This window comes from Dromiciops gliroides, chromosome 4 (assembly GCF_019393635.1).
Source record: "Dromiciops gliroides isolate mDroGli1 chromosome 4, mDroGli1.pri, whole genome shotgun sequence".
In the NCBI taxonomy this organism is placed as follows: domain Eukaryota; kingdom Metazoa; phylum Chordata; class Mammalia; order Microbiotheria; family Microbiotheriidae; genus Dromiciops; species Dromiciops gliroides.
In genome coordinates this window covers 339,305,955-339,326,999 of record NC_057864.1, presented here as the reverse complement: position 1 = coordinate 339,326,999, position 21,045 = coordinate 339,305,955, and the positions used below count along the sequence as shown (strand labels likewise).

The window sequence follows — 21,045 nt, the reverse complement described above, 5'->3', positions numbered from 1 at the left end:
ATGGAAGAGGTTTAAAGGTTACAAATAGTATCACCTCATAAAATGGGGAGGAAAGCACTTGAAGAAAAAAGGAGCCTACGACAAGGTTGATGTGAGATCCACCCAAACCAGACTGTCCTGCAAGTATTTACAGATGAAATCAGGACCAAAAAAAAAAAAATGTGAAACAACAGGATGGCCACCTTTTCCATATGTTTCTCCCTCTTCTCCACCATTCTACATCTCAAAATCGTGAATGTGTCATTCCTTATTCTCTCCTTTGCTAATCTCTGAAAAAAGTCAGCCCTTCTTGTCTGGGTCAGTTGCCCTACTTGTCCCCCTCATCTCCCTGTCCCTTCCCATCTCCCCTGGTAGCTTTTCTCTTCAGTCACTTTATACTCACCCATCCACCATCTTTAATATGGCTATTTCTACTCCTGCTGCTGACAAAAAATACCTAAAATTCTTCCATTTTCAATAAAATTATCCCTTTATGCTATCCTATATTTCTCCCTTTCAGTGCCAAATACCTTGGGATTTAAAATCTTCACTATTCACTGCCTCTCCCTCCTTACACCCCATTCATTTTATTTTTTTTAATTTTCTTTGTATTCTGAACTGAAACACCAAATACAATGAGCACTCAATGTATATACTATGAGGTTCATTTGCTTCTGTATCTTGAGTAATCTATTCTGTTGTACAACTTCTCTTTATCTTTCTTACTTCTCAACCCCTTGCAATATGGTCTCTCATCTCTCAACTAGAATTTCTCTCTGCAAAGTTACCAATGCTAACTTAATTGCTAAAAACAATCGTCTTTTCTCAGTCCTCACCCTTTCTGATCAATCTGCAGCAATGGGCATGACCACTCCCTTCTCCTGGATCCTCTTCCCTCCACGGTTTTTTTTGTTTTGTTTTGTTTGTTTGTTTGTTTTGTTTTGTTTTGTTTTTGCAGAGCAATGGGGGTTAAGTGATTTGCCCAGGGTCACACAACTAGTAAGTGTCAAGTGTCTGAGGCTGGATTTGAACTCAGGTCCTCCTGAATCCAGGGCTGGTGCTTTATCCACTGCACCACCTAGCTGCCCCGTTTTTTTTTTATTTGTTTGTTTGTTTTTGTTTTTTTGACATGACCCTTCTTAGTTCACTTCCTCCCTGGCTGGCTGCTCCTTAATTTTCTTTGATGGATCATCATCCATACTGAACCCCTCTGGGTGGTTCCTTGGATTTCTGTCCTGAAACCTCTTCTTTCTTCTACATTCTTTCTCATGGTCAGTTTGCCAATTCTCAAGCAGAGAGCATCCAGAACTATATAGAGTCCTTGTCTCTCCCTTGAACTCCAGTCTCAGATCATTTCATTAGATATTTCCAAACAGATGTTCTTTGAGCCTCTCACAGGAGCAGCTAAGTAGTGCAGTAGATAGAGTGCCAGGTCTGAAGTCAGGAAGACTCATCTTCCTGAGTTGAAATTTGGCCTCTGACACTTCCTAGTTGTGTGACCCTGAACAAGTCACTTAACCCTGTTTGCCTCAGTTTCCTTGCCCATAAAATGAGCTGAAGAAGGAAATAACAAACCACTCCTGGATCTTTGCGAAGAAAACCCCAAATGAGATCATGAAGAGTTAAACATGACTGAAAAACAACTCAACAATGATAAAAAATATGACTAAAAACATCACACTCAACATGTCTAAACTGGGGCTCATTACTTCACCCTCCCCCAACCCACTTCTCTCCCCAATTTCCCCAATGTCAGTCAAAGACTGTAAAGTCAAACATTATAGCTGAAGCTTCCATATTCTGGTCACATTATGAGAAGACAGGACTCACTGGAAAAGATCCTGATGTTGGGAAAGACTGAAGGCAGAAGGAAAAAGCAGAGGATGAGATGGATAGATAATGTCATGGAAGCAATGAATTTGGGCAGACTTCAAGAGATAGTAGAGGACAGAAAGGCCTGGCATGCTATGCTCTGTGGAGTCACAGGGTCAGAGTGAACATCAAAGGTACCATCATCTTTCTAGTCACAAGAGTCATCCTCAACTCCTCTCCATCATCTCACCAAATCTTACTAGTGACCAAATCAAATTCTACTTCTACACCCCTTTCATTGATGCCCTTCTCCCTACTCATATGGCTATCCAGCAGAAAAGGCCCTCATCTATCACCTTTCACCTGGACTACTGCAATGTCCTCATTATTGGCCCCCCTGCTTCTAGTCTCTCAAGAATCACAAGATTTAGAGTTAGAAGGAACCTCTCTCAGCCATCTAGTCCAGGGCTTCTTAAACTTTTTCCACTTGTGACCCCTTTTTATCCAAGAAATTTTTACACAACCCTGAGCATATAGGCATACAAGTCAAACATTTACCACCAAATTTTTTGCAATGCCCACATTCTGTTACATGACCCCATATGGGGTTGTGACACACAGTTTAAGAAGCTTTGATCTAGTATAACCCATAAACATCATCCCCACTATAATGTACCTGACAAATGATCCTCCAGCCCCTTCTTGATGCTGTCTAATGAGAGAAAATGCAAGGCAGCTCACTCCACTCTGGGATGGCTCTAACTGTTATGGAGTTTTACTGACATCAAGACTAGATTTCTTCTTTGCAATGTCCACTTATGACTTTTGATTCTACCTTCTGGACCAAACAGAACCAGCCTCATCCCTCTTCCACACAATAGCACTTCAGAATACCTGAATGAGAGTATCATGTCACCCCTATTGCCTTCTCTTCCACATGGCGTTAAGCATCCCCAGTTCCTCCACCTCAAGGCCCATTGCCATTCTGGTTGCTCTTCTCTTGATGCCCATGATCCCATCGATACCATTCCCACCTGTGGTGCCCAGAACTAAGAACAACATTCTTCCTGTGATCCATCCAGAGTACAGAAGGACTGTTGCCTCTTTATTCCTGAAGCGATGCTTCTCTTCATGCAGTCCAAGGCAGTACAGACCTTTTTTGGCTGCCATGTCATAACAGTGATTCAAATTGAAGGGGCAGTCCATTAAAACCCCAGATCTTTTTCAAACAGACTGTTGACTGACCATTCCTCATCCATCACTTCTTTATGAAGCTGACTTCTGAATCCAAGTGTAAGACTATATTGATCCCGACTGAATTTGCTATTTTGAGATTGAGGCCAATGCTCTAGCTTAGGATATTTTTGGACCCTGTCATTTCCTCTCCAATCCAGCATCCACAGGGCTTCCAAATTGATGTTACCAAAGTAGAAATATGACTGTGCTGTTCATGGGCTTCCACTACCTTACCTTGATGATCAAATATACAAGTTCTTCGGTGTGGCATTTAAAGCCCTTCACCATCTGGTTCTAGTCTACTTTTCCAGGATTATTACACATTACTCCTTTTCACAAACTGCCTTCTAGGTAAACGAGCCTGCCTGCTGTTCCTTACAAATTACATTTCACCTCTGGTCTTCCTGCCTTTGCACAAGTCCACCATGCCTGCAATGCACTCATTACTTCCTCTTAAAATTCCCACATCCCTTACAAGCTCAGTTCAGGTGTTACACATTATTGGAAGCCCTTATGCTTTACCCAGCTTAGTGCAGAGAAGCCTCCCCTGCCCCGATATTATTTTATATTTACTTTGTGCATATTTCATAGTTATTTATTCATGTTCATGTTTTTCACTAGAATAGAACGTAAGCTCCTTGAGGCAATTTATCTATTGACTAAAACAAGGAATGAATATTAGACAAGTTAATCTGATTCTAGTCAAAAATACAAAAGTGCAATAATGAAACAGAATAGACAGGAAAAATCAGAAAGAACTCATTAACTCTGTGTATAATAATAAACCACAAATATAAAATACCCAAGGATTCTTACCCATTTGGAAAGAATCGCTGGGAAAGCTGAAAAGTAGTGTAGTAGAAATCAGGTGTAGACCAACATCTTATACAATATGCTACAATAAACTCAAAATGGGATAGTGATCTGAATAATAAATATTATTAAATACAAATACATTAAATTTAAAATATTAATACTAATATATTAACTATTAAAGGTTATACCATTAAAAATAGGGTCTAACCAAATCAGGTACTTTTTCACATCTATGGTATAAAACCCATTTTATTATATTTATTTTTTATATTATTATAATATTTATTATTATTATATTAGGGTGTAAAAACCAAAGGATAGAGTCCATTTTTCAAAATATAATAGAAAATTTTTATTTTATAAGACTTAAAAATTTTTGCACGAACAAAATTAATGAAACTAGAAGAAAAAGTGATGCAATATACTAGGGGGGAAATCCTTGTAACAAATATTTCTAAAATTCTGATAGAAGTCTGAGAGTCAAGATATAAAAGCCACTAACAGAAATATGTAAGACCCAAAGTCATTCCTCAAAAGTGATTTTTTTAAAAGATATGAAAAACATTTCTCAAAATAAAAACTGCAAACTATTGGGTACTACAGGAAACATTGTGCCAAATGACTAATAATGATAATCAACACAATTTTTGAAATTTCACCACACACCAAGAAAAAGCTGGCAAAAATAATTTTTTAAATCCCTAGAAATTATCAGTGTTAGGAGGTTTATGGAAAGAGGTACAGTAATTCATTTTTGGTGGAGTTGTGAATGGGCAAAACCATTCTGGAAAGCAACGTGAAATTATGTGAGGAAGGTAACTAAACTATCCATATCTTTTGACCCAAAGGATCTACTGTTAGGTATAAACCCCAAAGACGTGATTGATTTACATTTTTTAAAAATGAGGAGGGGTCTTTGTAGACACCAAAATATTTTACAGCAGCACTTTTTGTCTAGTAAAGAAGTGGAAAAAAAAGTATTGCTGTATTTTGGTGACTACAGATGTCTAGACACTGGGGATACAAATACAAAAGTAAGACTGTCCCTGTCCACCCAAAGGCTGACATTTTAGTGGCTGGAGATAACACATTCAGGAGAACGGTGGCCAGGAAAGGGAGTTTTGGTTTGAGGAGACATAGCGATGGTAAGCAGAGTGATGGTGCAGTTAATTTGGGGGGGGGGCCAATGAGGGTTAAGTGACTTGCCCAGGGTCACACAGCTAGTGTCAAGTATCTGGGTCCAGATTTGAACTCAGGTCCTTCTGAATCCAGGGCCAGTGCTTTATCCACTGTATCACCTAGCTGTCCCCTGCATTTTGTTAAGAAAATTCCAGTAGCAAATATTCATTTGATTATGATTTCCAGAGCAAGAAGTAGAAAACAGGGGAGGTGGATGGAAAGGCAAATAGCAAGAATCCCTGACTGGTCCTGATGTCCTGGTTAATGGTTGGATGGGATGTAAAGCCCTAAGTGTAGGGGAAAGTTTGGTTGGGGAAATACTCTGAGAACTCCAACAGTTTAAAAATTACCTTGATGTCTTTTTCCTGGACATAGCAAGTTTAATACTGATCTTACAAATGTGATTTTCCAAAATCACTCCAGTCTTCAATCTATTTTATCATAAGTTCTGGTTGGATGATATTAATATATATATAACTTCTCCATTAAAATACATAATACTCCAACTGAGTATATAAAGCACTCAGATAAAAAAATCAAACCATAGATACATACATATACAAACAGATAGGATATAAAAATATATTTTATAATTTAAATGTAGTGAAAAAAATACTTAAGATGTGAGAAAAATTTCTTAAGAAATAAGTAAAAAACCCTTTAAAAACTATACAGTGTGCCATCATTTATCCTTTCCTCCAACACAAGACTGCGAATCTGGTCTACTTAGACTAAAAGTTAAAATATATGGTATTACAAAAATCAGTTTACAATCTTTGGCTGCCTTCTAGAGACCTTCAAAGAAGTATAAACAAGGGATACTGGACCAGAAATGACATGATCTGAATTATATTAGCTGAGTCCCAACTCTGCCTCTGTTTGTCTTTAAAAAATGGCTTAATTTCAAGAGACTGCAAGAAGAGTCTCCTCATCTGTCAAATGAGTAACAATTACCCGTACTAGGTCTCTCAGAGTTTTGCAGATCAAATGAAATAATGTATGTGAAACCACTTTGAAAACTATACAATGCTACAGAAATGCTAAGTGATGGCCGTGATTATGTTACTGTTTCCAACATTCTCATAGAAATACATTTGCATATCTTAAAACACCTCATTTCATATACCAGAGTGTGTCAAAAGGATCATTTTCAGCACAGATACACAGGAATTTTTGGCTCATTCACCATAAAATCCTCCTAATTCTTACCTAAAAATGATGACAATAAGACTAAGAGTGCACTGGTGTCCTCATCTCCAAAACATGACGAAGGATTCGGGACATTTTCACTATAATTCCATAATGTTTTACAAACCAAGCAGGCCAGCTGCCAATCCGTAGGTCCAAAGTCTCTTAAACAATCCACTAACCTGTTTTGGTAAAGAAATAGGATTCAATTCAATTCCATTCAACAACAATATGCCATCTGCTGAGTACACTGATAGGTTCTAGGGGAGATTAAAAAAAATTAAAACTGACACTCAGACCTTACTTATCCCTCCAGGAACTTGCTATATAAAGATGGTGGGGGAAGGAGGAGAGGTAAACAATATAGAGTAATAAGGGCAAGAGCCATTTTAAAATTCTGCATTTTAAAAAAATGGTCCTATTTAATGTTCAGTTATATTTTAAACATATAGAATACATGTCACATTCAATCATGTTCTATTGAATAATTCACTTCCAAAACAATACTTATGATCTTTGTCTATGAGTGATCCCTTCTCCTGGAGGTTCTGAAAGAACAAACGGAACAACGGTTCTTTTGGGCCTTTTATGTACAAGTGACCGATACCAAACTAATGTGTATCCTCCTCCTACCCCACACCCTGCTTCAAAGGGTTCCCCAAGAAGACCTGGGCAATTGGGCCCTTGGCCCTAAAGCTTGACTTTTTGGCTGAGCTTCATTTAGGTCCCTACCCCCACCCCCAACACACACACACACACACACACACACACACACACACACCCACACACACCATCACTCTACTGCTTCACATAGACTCTTTCTCCCACCAGGGCATGTGATATGGTGTAATTATGATGAATAGCTCTTCCTCATATAGAAATTGGGACCTCCCAATCTGGAATTAGTCTCCTTTAATTAGTGCAGAATGACAGAAAATGCCATGTCCCCTAACTGCAAAGTCCTCTGGATCTTAAAGACATTGAAAAGGTTCCTAATATGTTTTGAACCATGTCTTTTAACTCACTTTTTAATTCCACCCCCTTCTTTTAGGATTACACGCTTGTCTTTGTCGACAGTGAGGTTTAGGAGAACTCCACAGGCAGAAAAGCAAACATCTTGGTGCTTAGCATCCAGCAATGCAATCATAAATTTGTAGACTGAACAGAAAAAAATAAAGGGCAGAGTGAAGAGAAGAAAAACATAATAGTGAATGAAATTCAAGAGGACACACGGTTAGTCTCATTTTTTCAAAAAGGCCAGTGGGAAGGAGAAATGCCTTGCTTAGAGTCAGCAATGGAGTGAAACACAGAATCCAAGTCTACTAACTTTGAACATTTTTCCTAATAGGGCATTAATAGAATAAAAGTAATTGATAATAATAACAACAACAAAGACTACTTACAATTGCATAGCACATTTCTGTATAAAGCACTTTATATACATGGTCCTCTAAAGGTATACTTGTAGGAAGACAGATGGATCAGTAGATCAGTAGAAAAAGCATTGAACTTGGAATCCTTATTCCAACCCTTATTAGTTGTTGTGACTGTGGTCAAGTCAAAACCTCTCTGAGCTTCAATTTGTCTGTCAGTCAATTGGTTAAGAAAAGGATAAGGGGCAGCTAGGTGGCACAGTGGATAGAGCACCAGCCCTGGAGTCAGGAGGACCTGAGTTCAAATCCGGCCTCAGACACTTAACACTTACTAGCTGTGTGACCCTGGGCAAGTCACTTAACCCCAATTGCCTCACTGAAAAAAAAAGAAAGAAAGAAAGAAAGAAAAGGATATCAAGGACCTAATCTGAACCAAGAGCTGGAGTAAATCCTGGGATACAAAGAAAAGTAAAAGACAGTGCCTGCTTTCAAGGGGCTCCCAGTCTAATGTGAGAGAGAACAAGCAAACAACCATGTAACAACAAGCTAGAAACAAGATAAATTAGAAATAATCAACAGAAGGAAGACGCTGGAATTAGGGGAGATCAGGAAAGGTTTCCTGTGGAAGATGAGATTTTAGCTGGAACTTGAAAGAAGTCAGGAAATCCAGAAGGCAGAGATGAGGGAGAAAATTGCAGGCACCAAGGACATGTCACCAGTGAAAATGCCCAGAGTCCATATAGAGGAAATGTCTTGTGTGAGGAACAATAAGGAGGCCAGTGTCATTCTGGATCACGGAGTAAGTAAGGGCAAGTAGGGTAAAGGAAGACTGAAAAGGGAGGGTTGGCAGAAGAACATTATACACAGTATCATCAACATTATGTGTCAATCAACTGTGATAGACTTGATTCTTCTCACCAATCCAATGGTACAAGAAAGTTCCAAAGGACTCATGATGGAAAAGGCTCTCCAAATCCAGTAAAAAAAAAAAAAAGCAACTGTGGAATATGGATGCTGAGTGGACAATACTATTTCTTTTGTTTTTGGTGCTGTTGTTTTTCTTTTTTGAGGTTTTTCCTTTTTGCTCTGATTCTTCTCTTATAACATGACTAATGCAGAAATATGTTTAATGTTATTATATATATATATAACCTATATCAGATTACCTGCTGTCTAGGGGAGGGGGGAGGGAGGGAGAAAAATTTGAAATTTGAAAACTTATCTAAACAAATGTTGAAAACTAAAAATAATTAATTACTTAATTTTTTTAAAAAGGAAACAGGGGGCAGCTAGGTAGCCCAGTGGATAAAGCACTGGCCCTGGATTCAGGAGGACCTGAGTTCAAATCCGACCTCAGACACTTGACACTTACTAGCTGTGTGACCCTGGGTAAGTCACTTAACCCCCATTGCCCCACAAAAACTAACAAAAACAAAAACAACAAAAAGAAAACAAAAGAAAAGAAAAGGGAGGGTTGGGAATGGATGTGAATGCCAAAACAAGAAGTTGTTTGTTTTTTTTAACCCTGAAAGTGACACAGAGCCATGGACTTTACTGAATAGGCTGAACGGAGGATGGATTGGATTGGGGAAAGACCTATCATTAGGCTGTTGCAACAGTACAGACATGAAGTAAGAAGGGGTTGTACCAGGGTGGTGACAGTGTCAGGAGAAGGGGACATATTTGAGAGATGTTATCAAGGTAAATCAGAGAGCACTGGCAATAGATTGTGTGTGTGTGTGTGTGTGTGTGTGTGAAGGAGTAAGGCTAACACTTAAGCTTTGAGCCTGAAATGATGGTGGCACTCTCAACAATAATAAGGCAGTTAGGAAGAAGAGAGGATTTGGGAGGTAGAGATAATGAATTCAGGTTAGGACATGTTGAGTTTAAGCTATCCACTGGACATCCAGTTCAAGATGGTTGGAGATACAAAACTGGAGGTCAACAAAGAGGTTAGAATTGGATAAGCAGATTTGAGAATTATCAACACAGAGATAACTGAATCCATGGGAAGTGATAAGATCACCCAGAGAAAAGAAGAGAAGAAAGCCCGGGGCAAAGCCCTGTGGGACATTCTGGGTTAGTGGGCATGACCTGGATGACCATCCAGCAAAGCAGAATGAGGAGTGGTCTGACAGATGGGAGAACCAGGAGAAAATAGTTTCATGAAAGCCCAGAAAGAGAGAATCAGAGAAAAAAAGGTGATCAACAGTGCCAAAGGCTGTAGAGAGGTCAAGAAGGATGAGGACGGAGAAAAGGCCATTAGATTTTACACTTAAGGGATCATTAGTAACTTTGGAGAGAGCAGTTTCAGTTGAATGATGAGACTGTAAGAAAGGAAGGCAAGCTACCTATGGGCTTCTCAAAGACTTTAGGAACAAAATGCAGGAGAGATAGAGATATTTGACAATAGTTAGCAGGGATGGATGGATCAAGTGAGGGTTTTTTGAGGATGGGGAAGACATAGGCATGTCTGTAGGCAATAAGGAAGCAGAACACAGACAAGGAGAGATTGAAGATAAATGAGAGAGGAGGAATAACAGGAAGGCAATCTGTTGGAGAGGACTGGATCACCTGTGCATAGAGAGAGGTTAGCTTTAGTAAGGAGAAGGGTCACCTCTTCATGTGAGACAGGAATAAAGGAAATAGTGGCAGAAAGCATCTGAGTGATGAGAGATGGAGAGTATAGAGAACAAAGATCTTGATGAATGGCTTTAGTTTTGTCTTTTTTTTTGTCTTTTTTTTTTTTTGCAGGCAATGGGGGTTAAGTGACTTGTCCAGGGTCACACAGCTAGTAAGTGTCAAGTGTCTGAGGCAGGATTTGAATTCAGGTACTCCTGAATCCAGGGCCAGTGCTTTAACCACTGCACCATCCAGCTGCCCCTGGCTTTAGTTTTTTCAGTAAAATATGAGGCAAGGCTCTTAGCTGAGAGAGGAGGAGGAAGAGTCATGGGAAATTTGGGGAGGAATGAAAAGGTTTAAAAGAACCACCACGATTAGTGAGATAGTGAATTAATTAGGGAGGTATAAAAGGATTGCTTCACCATAATGAAGGCCTAGTTGAGGTTATATAATAAATCTGTAGTGGACCCAGTCAACACAGTTTCATGATTTTCTCCACCTTTGTTCAACAACGTGTGTACTGGAGGCTTCAAAGGTAGCAGACGTTAGGAATGATGCAAGCGGAGGCTTGGCAGGGCAAGATCAGTGACAGAAGGAGGCAAAAGAGACTCAAGAGAACAGTGTAGAGCTGAACTGGGTTCACCAATGGGTCAAGATGGGGACAGAAGCCAGTGCAGGGGTGATGGCCTGGTAGAGAGTTTAGAGATCCAGGTATCAGAAGTCATAATGCAGACAAACAACAGTGTTTGAAGTGAAGGCAAAAGGAGAGGCAGAGTGATCAGATAAGGGAATTTCATAGTTCATTAACATGTAAGTGGCACATCTGTGGGTGACTTCAAGATCAAGAATCAGACCTTCTTTGTACAAGGCTGTGGTTGGGGTAGAGTAGCAGGGCTTGCAAAATGATTAAGACGAGTTACTGAAAAGTTAGGGTGCTTGAGAAAATATCAACACATATGGTGAGGTCCCCTAATAGGAATGCTTTCAAAGAAACCTCATTCTTTAGGTTAGTGTTTGGACCAATATGGCCCAATATGACAACCCTTGAGTCGGATATCGCCTAGGGCTGTTGTGAGGGAACTGTTTTTGTAAACCTCAAGGTGCTATATAAACGTGAGCTATTGTCACTGTTATTCTTGCTGTACATAAACACAACATGGTGGAGCATCTTCTGTGGTCCCACCTGCCAGTATACTTCAGGCCTGAGCCAAAACTCCACATTGGAGAGAACTAGTGTAAAGGAATAGAGATGGGAAGTCTCTGGGCCCAAGGTGCCCAGCCTAGAGCCAGGAAGAGGGGGAGGGGGAGTTCTGGCAGAATCACCACTCTCTGACCTTCTGGATGCTTGACCCTCATCCCATCCACATCTCCCAGGGGAAAGAAGAAGAAGAAGAAAGGAAAATACTGATTTAAAAAAAAAAAAAAAAAGAGGATGATATCTCTGCAACTCCCCACCTCTAAGAATTCTGCCCTGACCACAGTTTGATTTTCAAGGGTCAGAAGAAAATCTCTACTTCAAGCTATGGCCCTTGGAGGTTTCAACAGTAAGCAAGAATGTGCCAAGCTCTGACCTAACCCCTGAAAAATCAACTCAAGAGATGAAAGAAGCGTGATAACTATTAGTGAAAGGAATGCACTCAGAACACAGCTTGGACTAAGGCATAATACAGAGACCAGCGGTCAGCCAGTCGATAAACATTTACTAATCCCCTACTATGCACCAGGCACTTGTGCCAAGTCCTAGAGAGACAAAGGTCAATGCCAGCCCCTGCTCTCGAGGAAGTCCTAATCTAACAGACAAACGACTATGTACAAACACGTTAGAAACATTCTAAACTGGATACATTCAATAGAAGGAAAGCAGAACTAGAACGAACAGGAATTGGGAGAGGCTTCTGGTAGAGGGTGGGATGTTAGCCAGGACTTGAAGGAAAACAAGGAAACTAGAAGGCAAAGATGAGAGAAAGTGCTCCAAGCAGGCGTGAAGGTCAGCCACGGAAAAATGCCTCAGAAATAGAGGAGCAAAGAGACCAGGGTCACTACATCAAAGAGAATGTGGTGGGAATGACTGGATAGGGTGGGGGTGGGGAAAGCTAGGTTATGAAGAGCTTTGAATGCCAAACAGAGGATTTTATATTTGATCCTAGAGGGGCCAGGGAGCATCTACTGGTGTTGAATGAGTTTGTGTTGGGGAGGTGGGGGAAAGGGGAGATGATGAGGTCAGACCTGCCTAGCCCTTACTGGGAGAAGTCAGCTGTAAAGCCTTGTACTTAAAACAAAAGGAGGGTCACGGAATGCTAAATCTAGCCCAGAAACCACCTGACTAATGCAGAAGTCAATCAGCAAGAGGGGCTTACTAATGAATGTGGGCCATGTACTCACCATTTTTCTGTACAATGAAGTCACAAATCTCATCATATTGGGAAAGATTGCCAAAGACTCGCACAGCCTCCAGGATTCCATCCATGTTGCTGCTCATTAGAAGCTTTAAGAGCACTGATTGTAATTTTTTTTAAGGAAGTAAAGTAGAGGTAGTTAAGAAATGCTTCACTTCTGTAGCCCTTAAACAATGATATACTAAATACAGATAACTAGAAAGTATAAAATAATATTTATAAGACCAAATAGGGAATTACTTTGGCAAATGGATTTTTGGTTTTGCTCTTGGGAATGAATTAGGCTCCTTTTTTGCATCTCAATTGGAAAACAATACTAATGGCTTGTGTCTAAATAATGATTCAAAATATTAAAGCATAACTGATTAACCCCAGGTGACCCATAACTTTACATTCGGCGATGCGCAGCTTTCGGTCCTGAATAATGGAATTCTTCACTTGGTAGAAAGACAAATTGTTGATTGTTGCTGTAGCATTAATGACCAGTTCCTCACATTCATCAATCGATTTATATTCTGGGAAAAAATAATGGAAGTAAGACAGAGGAAACCACTCACCACAGTGAGAGAGGTCATCAATACCAGCCATAATCTGCCCTCTGACAGTTTTTCTATGGCTAGAATCAATCAGTTAATAAGCATGTTTTCTTTTTAATTGTTTACTCTGTGCCAGGTACCATTCTTAGGCACTAGAAAAAAAACCCACACATTAAAAAAAACAATAAAGACTTTAATAAATAACTCCTTACATTTGTATGGTATTTTATGGGTTGTCCCATATGTCTTTTTTTGGGGGGTTTGTTTTTTGCAGGGCAATGAGGGTTAAGTGACTTGCCCAGGGTCACACAGCTAGTAAGTGTCAAGTGGCTGTGGCTGGATTTGAACTCAGGTCCTCCTGAATCCAGGGCTGGTGCTTTATCCACTAGGCCACCTAGCTGTGCCCCCCCCCATATGAATCTTTTTTTTTTTGTGGGGCAATGGGGGTTAAGTGACTTGCCCAGGGTCACACAGCTAGCAAGTGTCAAGTGTCCGAGGCCGGATTTGAACTCAGGTACTCCTGAATCCAGGGCCGGTGCTTTATCCACTGTGCTATCTAGCCGCCCCCCCCCATATGAATCTTAACACCAATCCTATGAGGTAGGTAGGATGGGCATTATTATTTTTCAGATCCAAAATTCTATGTCACTATGATCTGACAACCCCCCCATTTTAAAGTTGAGGAATTGGGGTTCAGATTCATATTATCATGGGTTCTTATATCTTGAGCTAGAGAGTACCTCACAAACCATCTAGCATAAACCTCATCGTTCTACAGATGAGGAAACTGAGGCCCTCAAAGTCAAGTGACTTACCCAAGACCATGCAGAAGGTAAACAGCAGGTGTAGAATCGGGGTTTTTTGTGTTTTTTTTTTTTTGGTGGGACAATGAGGTTTAAGTGACCTGCCCAGGGTCACACAGCTAGTAAGTGTCAAGTGTCTGAGGCCGGATTTGAACTCAAGTCCTCCTGAATCCAGGGCCCAGTGCTTTATCCACTGCACCACCTAGCTGCGCCCTGCCCCAATTTTCTTTCTTTTTTTTCTTTTTGGTTCAGGTGCAGACTCTGAAGCCAGGTCCTTACTAACACACAGGGCTCTTTAACTTAACCTCTGTTTGTCTGAGATCCCTGGCCCTCTGAGGTCTCTCCCACCTTTGAGGCCTGCAGCTCACTACTAGCAGATAGAAGACCATTTTTCCCCATCACATAAGTTAAATATCACTTTCTTCCCTAAACTAGTTTGCTTATACATTTCTTCATTGGAAGCGCTAAAAAGTAATGGAACAGGAATAATAGAAGGAAGCAGCAGACATGTAACTAATTTGAGCACAGAGTTAAGCTTTGGAAATACAAGAGGAGTGTATTTATTAGACCCTTTATTCTGATGCAAATTTGTACTCCCTCTCAAATTGGCTTTTGAAATCAAATTCTAAAGAGAAGCTCTGCAACCCTTTTATCTGTTTCCTGTTCATTCCAAATGAAATTCACCATGAAAGCTATTCTAAGCCCACCATAGTCACCCTTCTCAGTAGGTCAACTCCTCCCCCCTTCTACCTTGCTGAGATTGAAGCAATCCATTGAGAACTTTCTCAAGCTCCTTCTTCTCCATCTTAAAAAAAACCCCACACTGTCTTCACTCTGCCTTTTCTTCCTTTATCTCTGAGGATGCATCCCTGATCCTAGTCAGCCCAACCACTCCACAATCCTCCTGACTCTGTCCTCTCCTGCCTCCTCGAGGGCTTTGTTCTATCAGTTATAGGGTTATCAGTCTAGAACTGGAAGGTACCTAAGAGGTCATTCTAGTTCAACCCCTTCATTCTTACAGATGAGATTCAGGGAGTTGCCCAAGGTCACTTGGGTAGTAAGTGTAAAAGGCAGTACGGTTCTCGGCCATCAGAGCCAGTGGACTTTCCACCATACCACAAATCTTTAACCTTTTCTGCCCATTGACTCGTTTCCATTTTCCTCTACCCAGAGGTCAGACCTCCACTAGCCCTATAAATGTCCCATTGATTACCCCTCGATAATAGTTCCTACTGCTAGAGTACTTTAAGGTCCACAAAAGCATTTCTTCACAATAACACTACAGGGAGTGGAAGTATCATTCCCATTTTATACATGGAGAATGACTGAACAAATTATGATATAGTATCGCAAGGAATGATGAAGGAGATAGTTTCTGAGAAACCATGAGTGAACTGATGCAGTCAAGTGAACAGAACCAGAACACTTTCTGTAATAACAATAATAATAATGTAATAATTAACAATCCATAAGACTTCAGAACTCTGATCCATAGAATGACCAACCACAATTCTAGAGAATTCATGATGAAACATGCTACCTGCCTCCTGAAAGAAAGTTGTTGGATTAGAGTGCAGAGTGAGACAGATACACGTATATACATACATGTATATATCCATATGTATACACATACATGTATATATCTACATATACACCTATACATATACATATTAGATGACCAATGAAAAAATTTATTTTGACTCTATATTTGAGAGTTCTGCTTTTCTTTATTTTTCCATGTTGGGGAAAGGGGTGGGAGTGAGAGAAAACAGATTTTTATTAACTGAAAAAAACAAAACAAATAAAACCAAGGGCTGTATGAGAATACGTGACTTCTGAAGTACCTTCTAACTCTAAGATCTGGGATCTTATCCTGTGTACTAATGGGAGGCAGGAATAACCAAACTGAATTAAACTAAACTAACTTTACAGATGATCTGCAAACCACATCTTAGTTTCATTCCAATCATTTAAACATAATCTTTTACTGGGGTTCAGAGTAACAGCCACGCTAACTATCTTGGACCGACTTCTTTTAAATCAAGGAGAAGCTTCGTGGTAGACTGGAAGAAACACCAGAAGTATAGTTGAGAGCCAAGTGCTTGCATCTCAGACCTAACACTTAATAGCCAAGTGGCCTTTCACATATGTAAAACAGGTATAAGGATACACTACTTATGTCAGAGGACTGTCAGGTGGAAAGCCCTATATAAATCTGAGTTACCTTTGTTATCATTTTCCTCGTATACCTGGGGCTCTAGATTAGGATAAACAATGATAAATGTGAGTGCTTTGTTTATATGTAATATGTAACTGAGACGGTCCGTGTAAAAGGCACACTGACAACAAAGTGCTACATGTTAGCTGTTGATATAAGTATTGCTCTAGAAATTAAAAATAAATCGTATATCCAGGAACATAACTTTTGCTCCATAAACTTTAACCGTGTGGAATTCACCATTGTGGAATTCGGAGGACAAGTCTGAACTTTCAAACTTTTTGTTTAATTTGGCTAGTCATCGATCACTCAATCCCTATTATGGTATTTATGAGACAACTCTGACTATGCAGTAGGAAACTTTCTGTCATGCAGCCTGAGAAGGTTGGGGTTGTCATTTGAAAATACTGCAGCCCACAGACAGACAGATGGAGCTGTATTAAAGTGAAGCGGTCATCCTAATTGGAGCCCACCGCAACCATGCAGCTCAAACAGTAAGCATGCCAGAGCCAGACAATGCTCTAACCATGTAGACCATCCAGCCTGCCTAAACGACGGAATAAAGATAACAAAAGAAAGCCTGGCCCAAAGGGTGGCCCTTACCCAGTGTCGTGACCAGTAACGCCACTACTTGCTGGTTCGCAGCCAAAGCCGCTCCTATGCTGGGATGAATGGATATGTTGGCCAGGACTCGGATCACCTTTATGAGGACATCTTCCACCTCCGAGGGCTGTTTGTGTTTCTTGTTCTGTTCTTCTCCTTCGTCCATCCTTTTCATAGAATTCAAATCCATTTCATAGTAAGTATTGAATAGTGATAATAGGGTTTTGATGCAGCCTTTCTCCTTAGAAAACTGTTCACGGGCTTGATTATTTTTTGCAGTTAGGTTGCCAAGAATGAAAACAATACGAACAACTAAATCCTACAAGAAAAACAAATACCAAGGATTATATAAGTAGAAAGAAACTTGGAAAATGTATCAGGAGAAAATACAGTATTTCCTTGATTTCTTGTTGTAAAACAGAATTGATCCCCAAAGTTAAGGGTCCATTGGTGGATGAGATTAAAAGCACCTGACGGGGCAGCTAGATGGAGCAGTGGATAGAGCACTGGCCTTGGAGTCAGGAGTACCTGAGTTCAAATCTGGCCTCAGACACTTAACACTTACTAGCTGTGTGACCCTGGGCAAGTCACTTAACCCCAATTGCCTCACTAAAAAAAAAAAAAAAAAGCACCTGACAAGTTGTGAAAAAGAACAAATCGACTGATGCCATTAAAAAAGTCAAGCAAAGATTAATCGAACTGAGAAAAAGTTACCAACAATCTTCTTTTTCTCTCAGAAAGCAGCCAGAGGAGCAGGATTTGGTTACTAATAGTCATGTAAATTGGCACTTTGTTTCTAAACTCATTTCTAATATATTTCTTTAGTATCTAAGTTCCTTTATAAAAATCAAAATGTCCCTCCTGAAGTTTCATGTATCTGAAATAAGGAATTTCCCACACTATTGAGTTAATGGACATAATAAGTGTTCATAAAAATGCATATGCTGTTTCAAACCATCAATAAATACATTTGCCAAACTTTACAAATAATGAAAAACACTGGATATGACTACAATGACAGGCTACATGTAGGTGGAGTGGGAAGTCACTTACAAGGTATACTCCTCTTATTTTCCTGCCAAGGTATCTAAATTTTTTTTTAACATTAGGTCACTTTTATGGATAGGATCATAAGATCACAAATTTAGAGCTGAATGAGAGCTAAGAGGTCAAGTCCAACCCCCTCATTTAAAAGATTTTAAAACCGGGGCAGCTAGGTGGCACAGTGGATAGAGCACTGGCCCTGGATTCAGGAGTACCTGAGTTCAAATCCGGCCTCAGACACTTAACACTTACTAGCTGTGTGACCCTGGGCAAGTCACTTAACCCCAATTGCCTCACCAAAACAAACAAAAAAAAAAGATTTAAAAACCAAAGCTTAGAGGATTTAAGTGACTTGAACCAGGGACACAAACCTAGCAGGATTTGAGTTCTTCTTGGTACCCTATTCATTATAACACATAGCCTCTTAAGGGACTGGATCTTAAAGGCATTTATTAAAGAACATGTGTGCTATTTAGAATGGGGAGTAATATGTAATCGTCTGCATGTATTAATGTGTATTTGAATAGTTGATCCCCCACTGTAAATCTACCTGAAAGCTTTAACTGGAGCAAATGGGACACAGTATGGGTAAACTGTGACTGGAAATGAGGAAAGAGCCAAAGTAGAGGAAGCTACTTGGGGGAGAGTTGATCCAAGTGAGTTTCCTCAATGGGGTCCACTTAAAGAAGGGCCATATGAGAGCACTGGATCCATGGGAGTGGCAGGAAAGGGAGGGGGCAAGACTTAGAGGGGGATATGAAGGAGAGGGGAGGCAGGAAAGGAGCAAAGCCAGACCTAAATAACATAAGCTGTTCACTTAAAATTCACTTGAATTAATTTATAATGACCTAAACCTAAATGACTATTTCTCTAGTCTAAGTTATTTACAATCTCACAACTCAATAGTTCAAATGCTGATCCAGATTACAATTATTGACAAAACTCAATGTTCCCTAGGGAACACTAAACATCTATTTATTTGCTCAAGTCCTTCTGTGAGTAGTTGACAGCACCACCCAAGGAGTGCCAGGGGACTTTCTCCATGCTTATTCAGTGTGGCCACCATCATGACAGCACTGGGGAATTCTAAAAGGTTGCTGGTGGCAATTTACACCCAGAAATCACCCTACGACTCCATTAAGGGTAAGACCAGTAGTGGTGCAAAACTACCATGGGTTCCTTTAAGGAGACGCAGATGATACGGACTCTTGCCAGTGTAGCTCACCCTTGAGCCTTTTTCCAAGTTACACTGTGTTCATTGTGTATATGGTATCAGTAAAGTGATCTTAGTTAGAACAGGTGATGGCTGAATCTGCCTCACCTCCAGCCAGGTAGCGTCTCTATCTGTTTTCCCTCTTGTAGGACTTTGTATCCAGAATGTTCTGATTGTATGACTAAGAGGCTACCTACTGGCCAGATCTAACAAAGAGATATAGTATGGTGCAAGTCACACAGATCAACAAACCAGAGCTCTTTCAGATTGTGTTCCTCTGAAAGAAAAGACTATCTTCAAATTTACAGTCCTGGGGACTTAACTGGGCTTGATAGGGCTATATAAACAAGCAAGTTTATAAATTTGTATATATGTGTGTGCATGTACACATGTGCATGTGTTACACAATATACAGATACATACAAGATATCCACTTACACACGTGTGTGAAGCATGCATGTTTATGTAGCATGCCCTGGGACTCCATTAAGCATAAGATTAATGGACAAAAATACAAGGGTCTCCTCTAAGAAGCTACCAGTGGCATGGATTCTTGCCAGTCCAGCTCATGCCATAGGTGTGTATGTGTGTCTTTACATACATATACATGTACACGCACTTTTATAAATATATATTTATATGATCGGATATTCAAATCAGCCCTGAAATGTATCTGGAATTTTATACATGCATGCATGCATAAATACATACAAGGTTTATTCATTTATTTGTCTATTTATTTACTTATCTATCACCCCATTTATTTATTTGTTTGTTTATTTAACTATTTTAGGCCATGTTGGGTACACAACTTAGATGAGGTCAACACCTGATTCCATTTCAATGGAACCTTCTTCCAGATAGCACCACACATACAGGCAAAATGAAATGTGGGCCATTAGATAATGTTTCAGTTTTAAAAATAAAACTGATACTGAACTGTGCAGACTGTATATGGGGCATATGCCCTTAAGACACCAATATGTACACTTACTAATTCTCTCTGTAGAGAAATAAGCTAAATGAAAACAATCTCCCTTCCACTATTCTCTCATGAGGAGTCTCTATCCAAATGTATTAGAAAGGAAAATGATGCACATTTTATGAACGAGAATACAGTGAAGCCATGTCTAGAAGACAAGACTTCTGATTCCAGCTCCTCTCTGTGAAGAACAAATTCACTTAAAACAACCGCCTTTTCTTCATGATTCAACAATTCAGATGTTAATTACCTTAATATGTATGACAGCTGTGCTATTCCTAGTAGACAAAAATCAGTGTTACTTAAGCAATCCTATAGTCTCTCCCCCCCAAAAAAAATAGATATATATTAAAAGTGGGGGCAGCTAGGTGTTGCAGTGAATAAAGCACCAGCCCTGGGATTCAGGAGGACCTGAGTTCAAATCTGACCTCAGACACTTGACACTTACTAGCTGTGTGACTCTGGGCAAGTCACTTAACCCTCATTGCCCAGCAGAAAAACAAAACAAAACAAAATAAAATATATTAAAAACTAGGCCAAAAAGAAAATACTAGTAATTTTAAACAACTGATTTAAGAATGAAATATTCAGTATACTGCTATATCCAGAGGACTAAAATCACAGACAAAGAAAAATCACTATACTTCCCTAAAGGTCTAATTTATATTCTAAAAGATTCTGTTTTTCTTTTTTCCTCTTTCCATCTTCTTGCCCCATAATGTTTCATCTCGGGCTACCTTTTCTCTTTTAGCCCAAATTGGTTTCTTTCTCCTGATTACCACATCACCAAAACACACAACTTAGCTATTTTTGTCAAAGTCCCAAAGCCTTCCCATCAGTTAGTTAGTCAATAAATATTTATTATGCACCTACCTACGTGCCAGATTCTGCACTAAGCACTAGGGAATACAGAGAAAGGCTGAAGACAGTCCGTGCCCTCAAGGAGTTCCCAGTCTAATGGGAAAGACAACATGCAAACATACACAAACGAGCTACGTACTAGAGAAACTGGAAATAATCAACAGAGGAAAAGAGGCACTAGAAT

The 21,045-nt window shown here is 39.8% G+C and overlaps 1 protein-coding gene across 1 annotated transcript in view; it reads right to left on the bottom strand.

Annotated features, from left to right (window-relative positions):
* The window catches only part of ARMC2 (armadillo repeat containing 2), a 166,838-nt gene that overhangs the window by 7,161 nt on the left and 138,632 nt on the right, over window positions 1–21,045 (bottom strand). Inside the window, 5 exon segments of the mRNA XM_043999711.1 lie at window positions 6,232–6,392; window positions 7,236–7,368; window positions 12,588–12,701; window positions 12,994–13,116; window positions 16,762–17,080. Of these exon segments, the coding sequence (XP_043855646.1) occupies window positions 6,232–6,392; window positions 7,236–7,368; window positions 12,588–12,701; window positions 12,994–13,116; window positions 16,762–17,080 (850 nt within the window).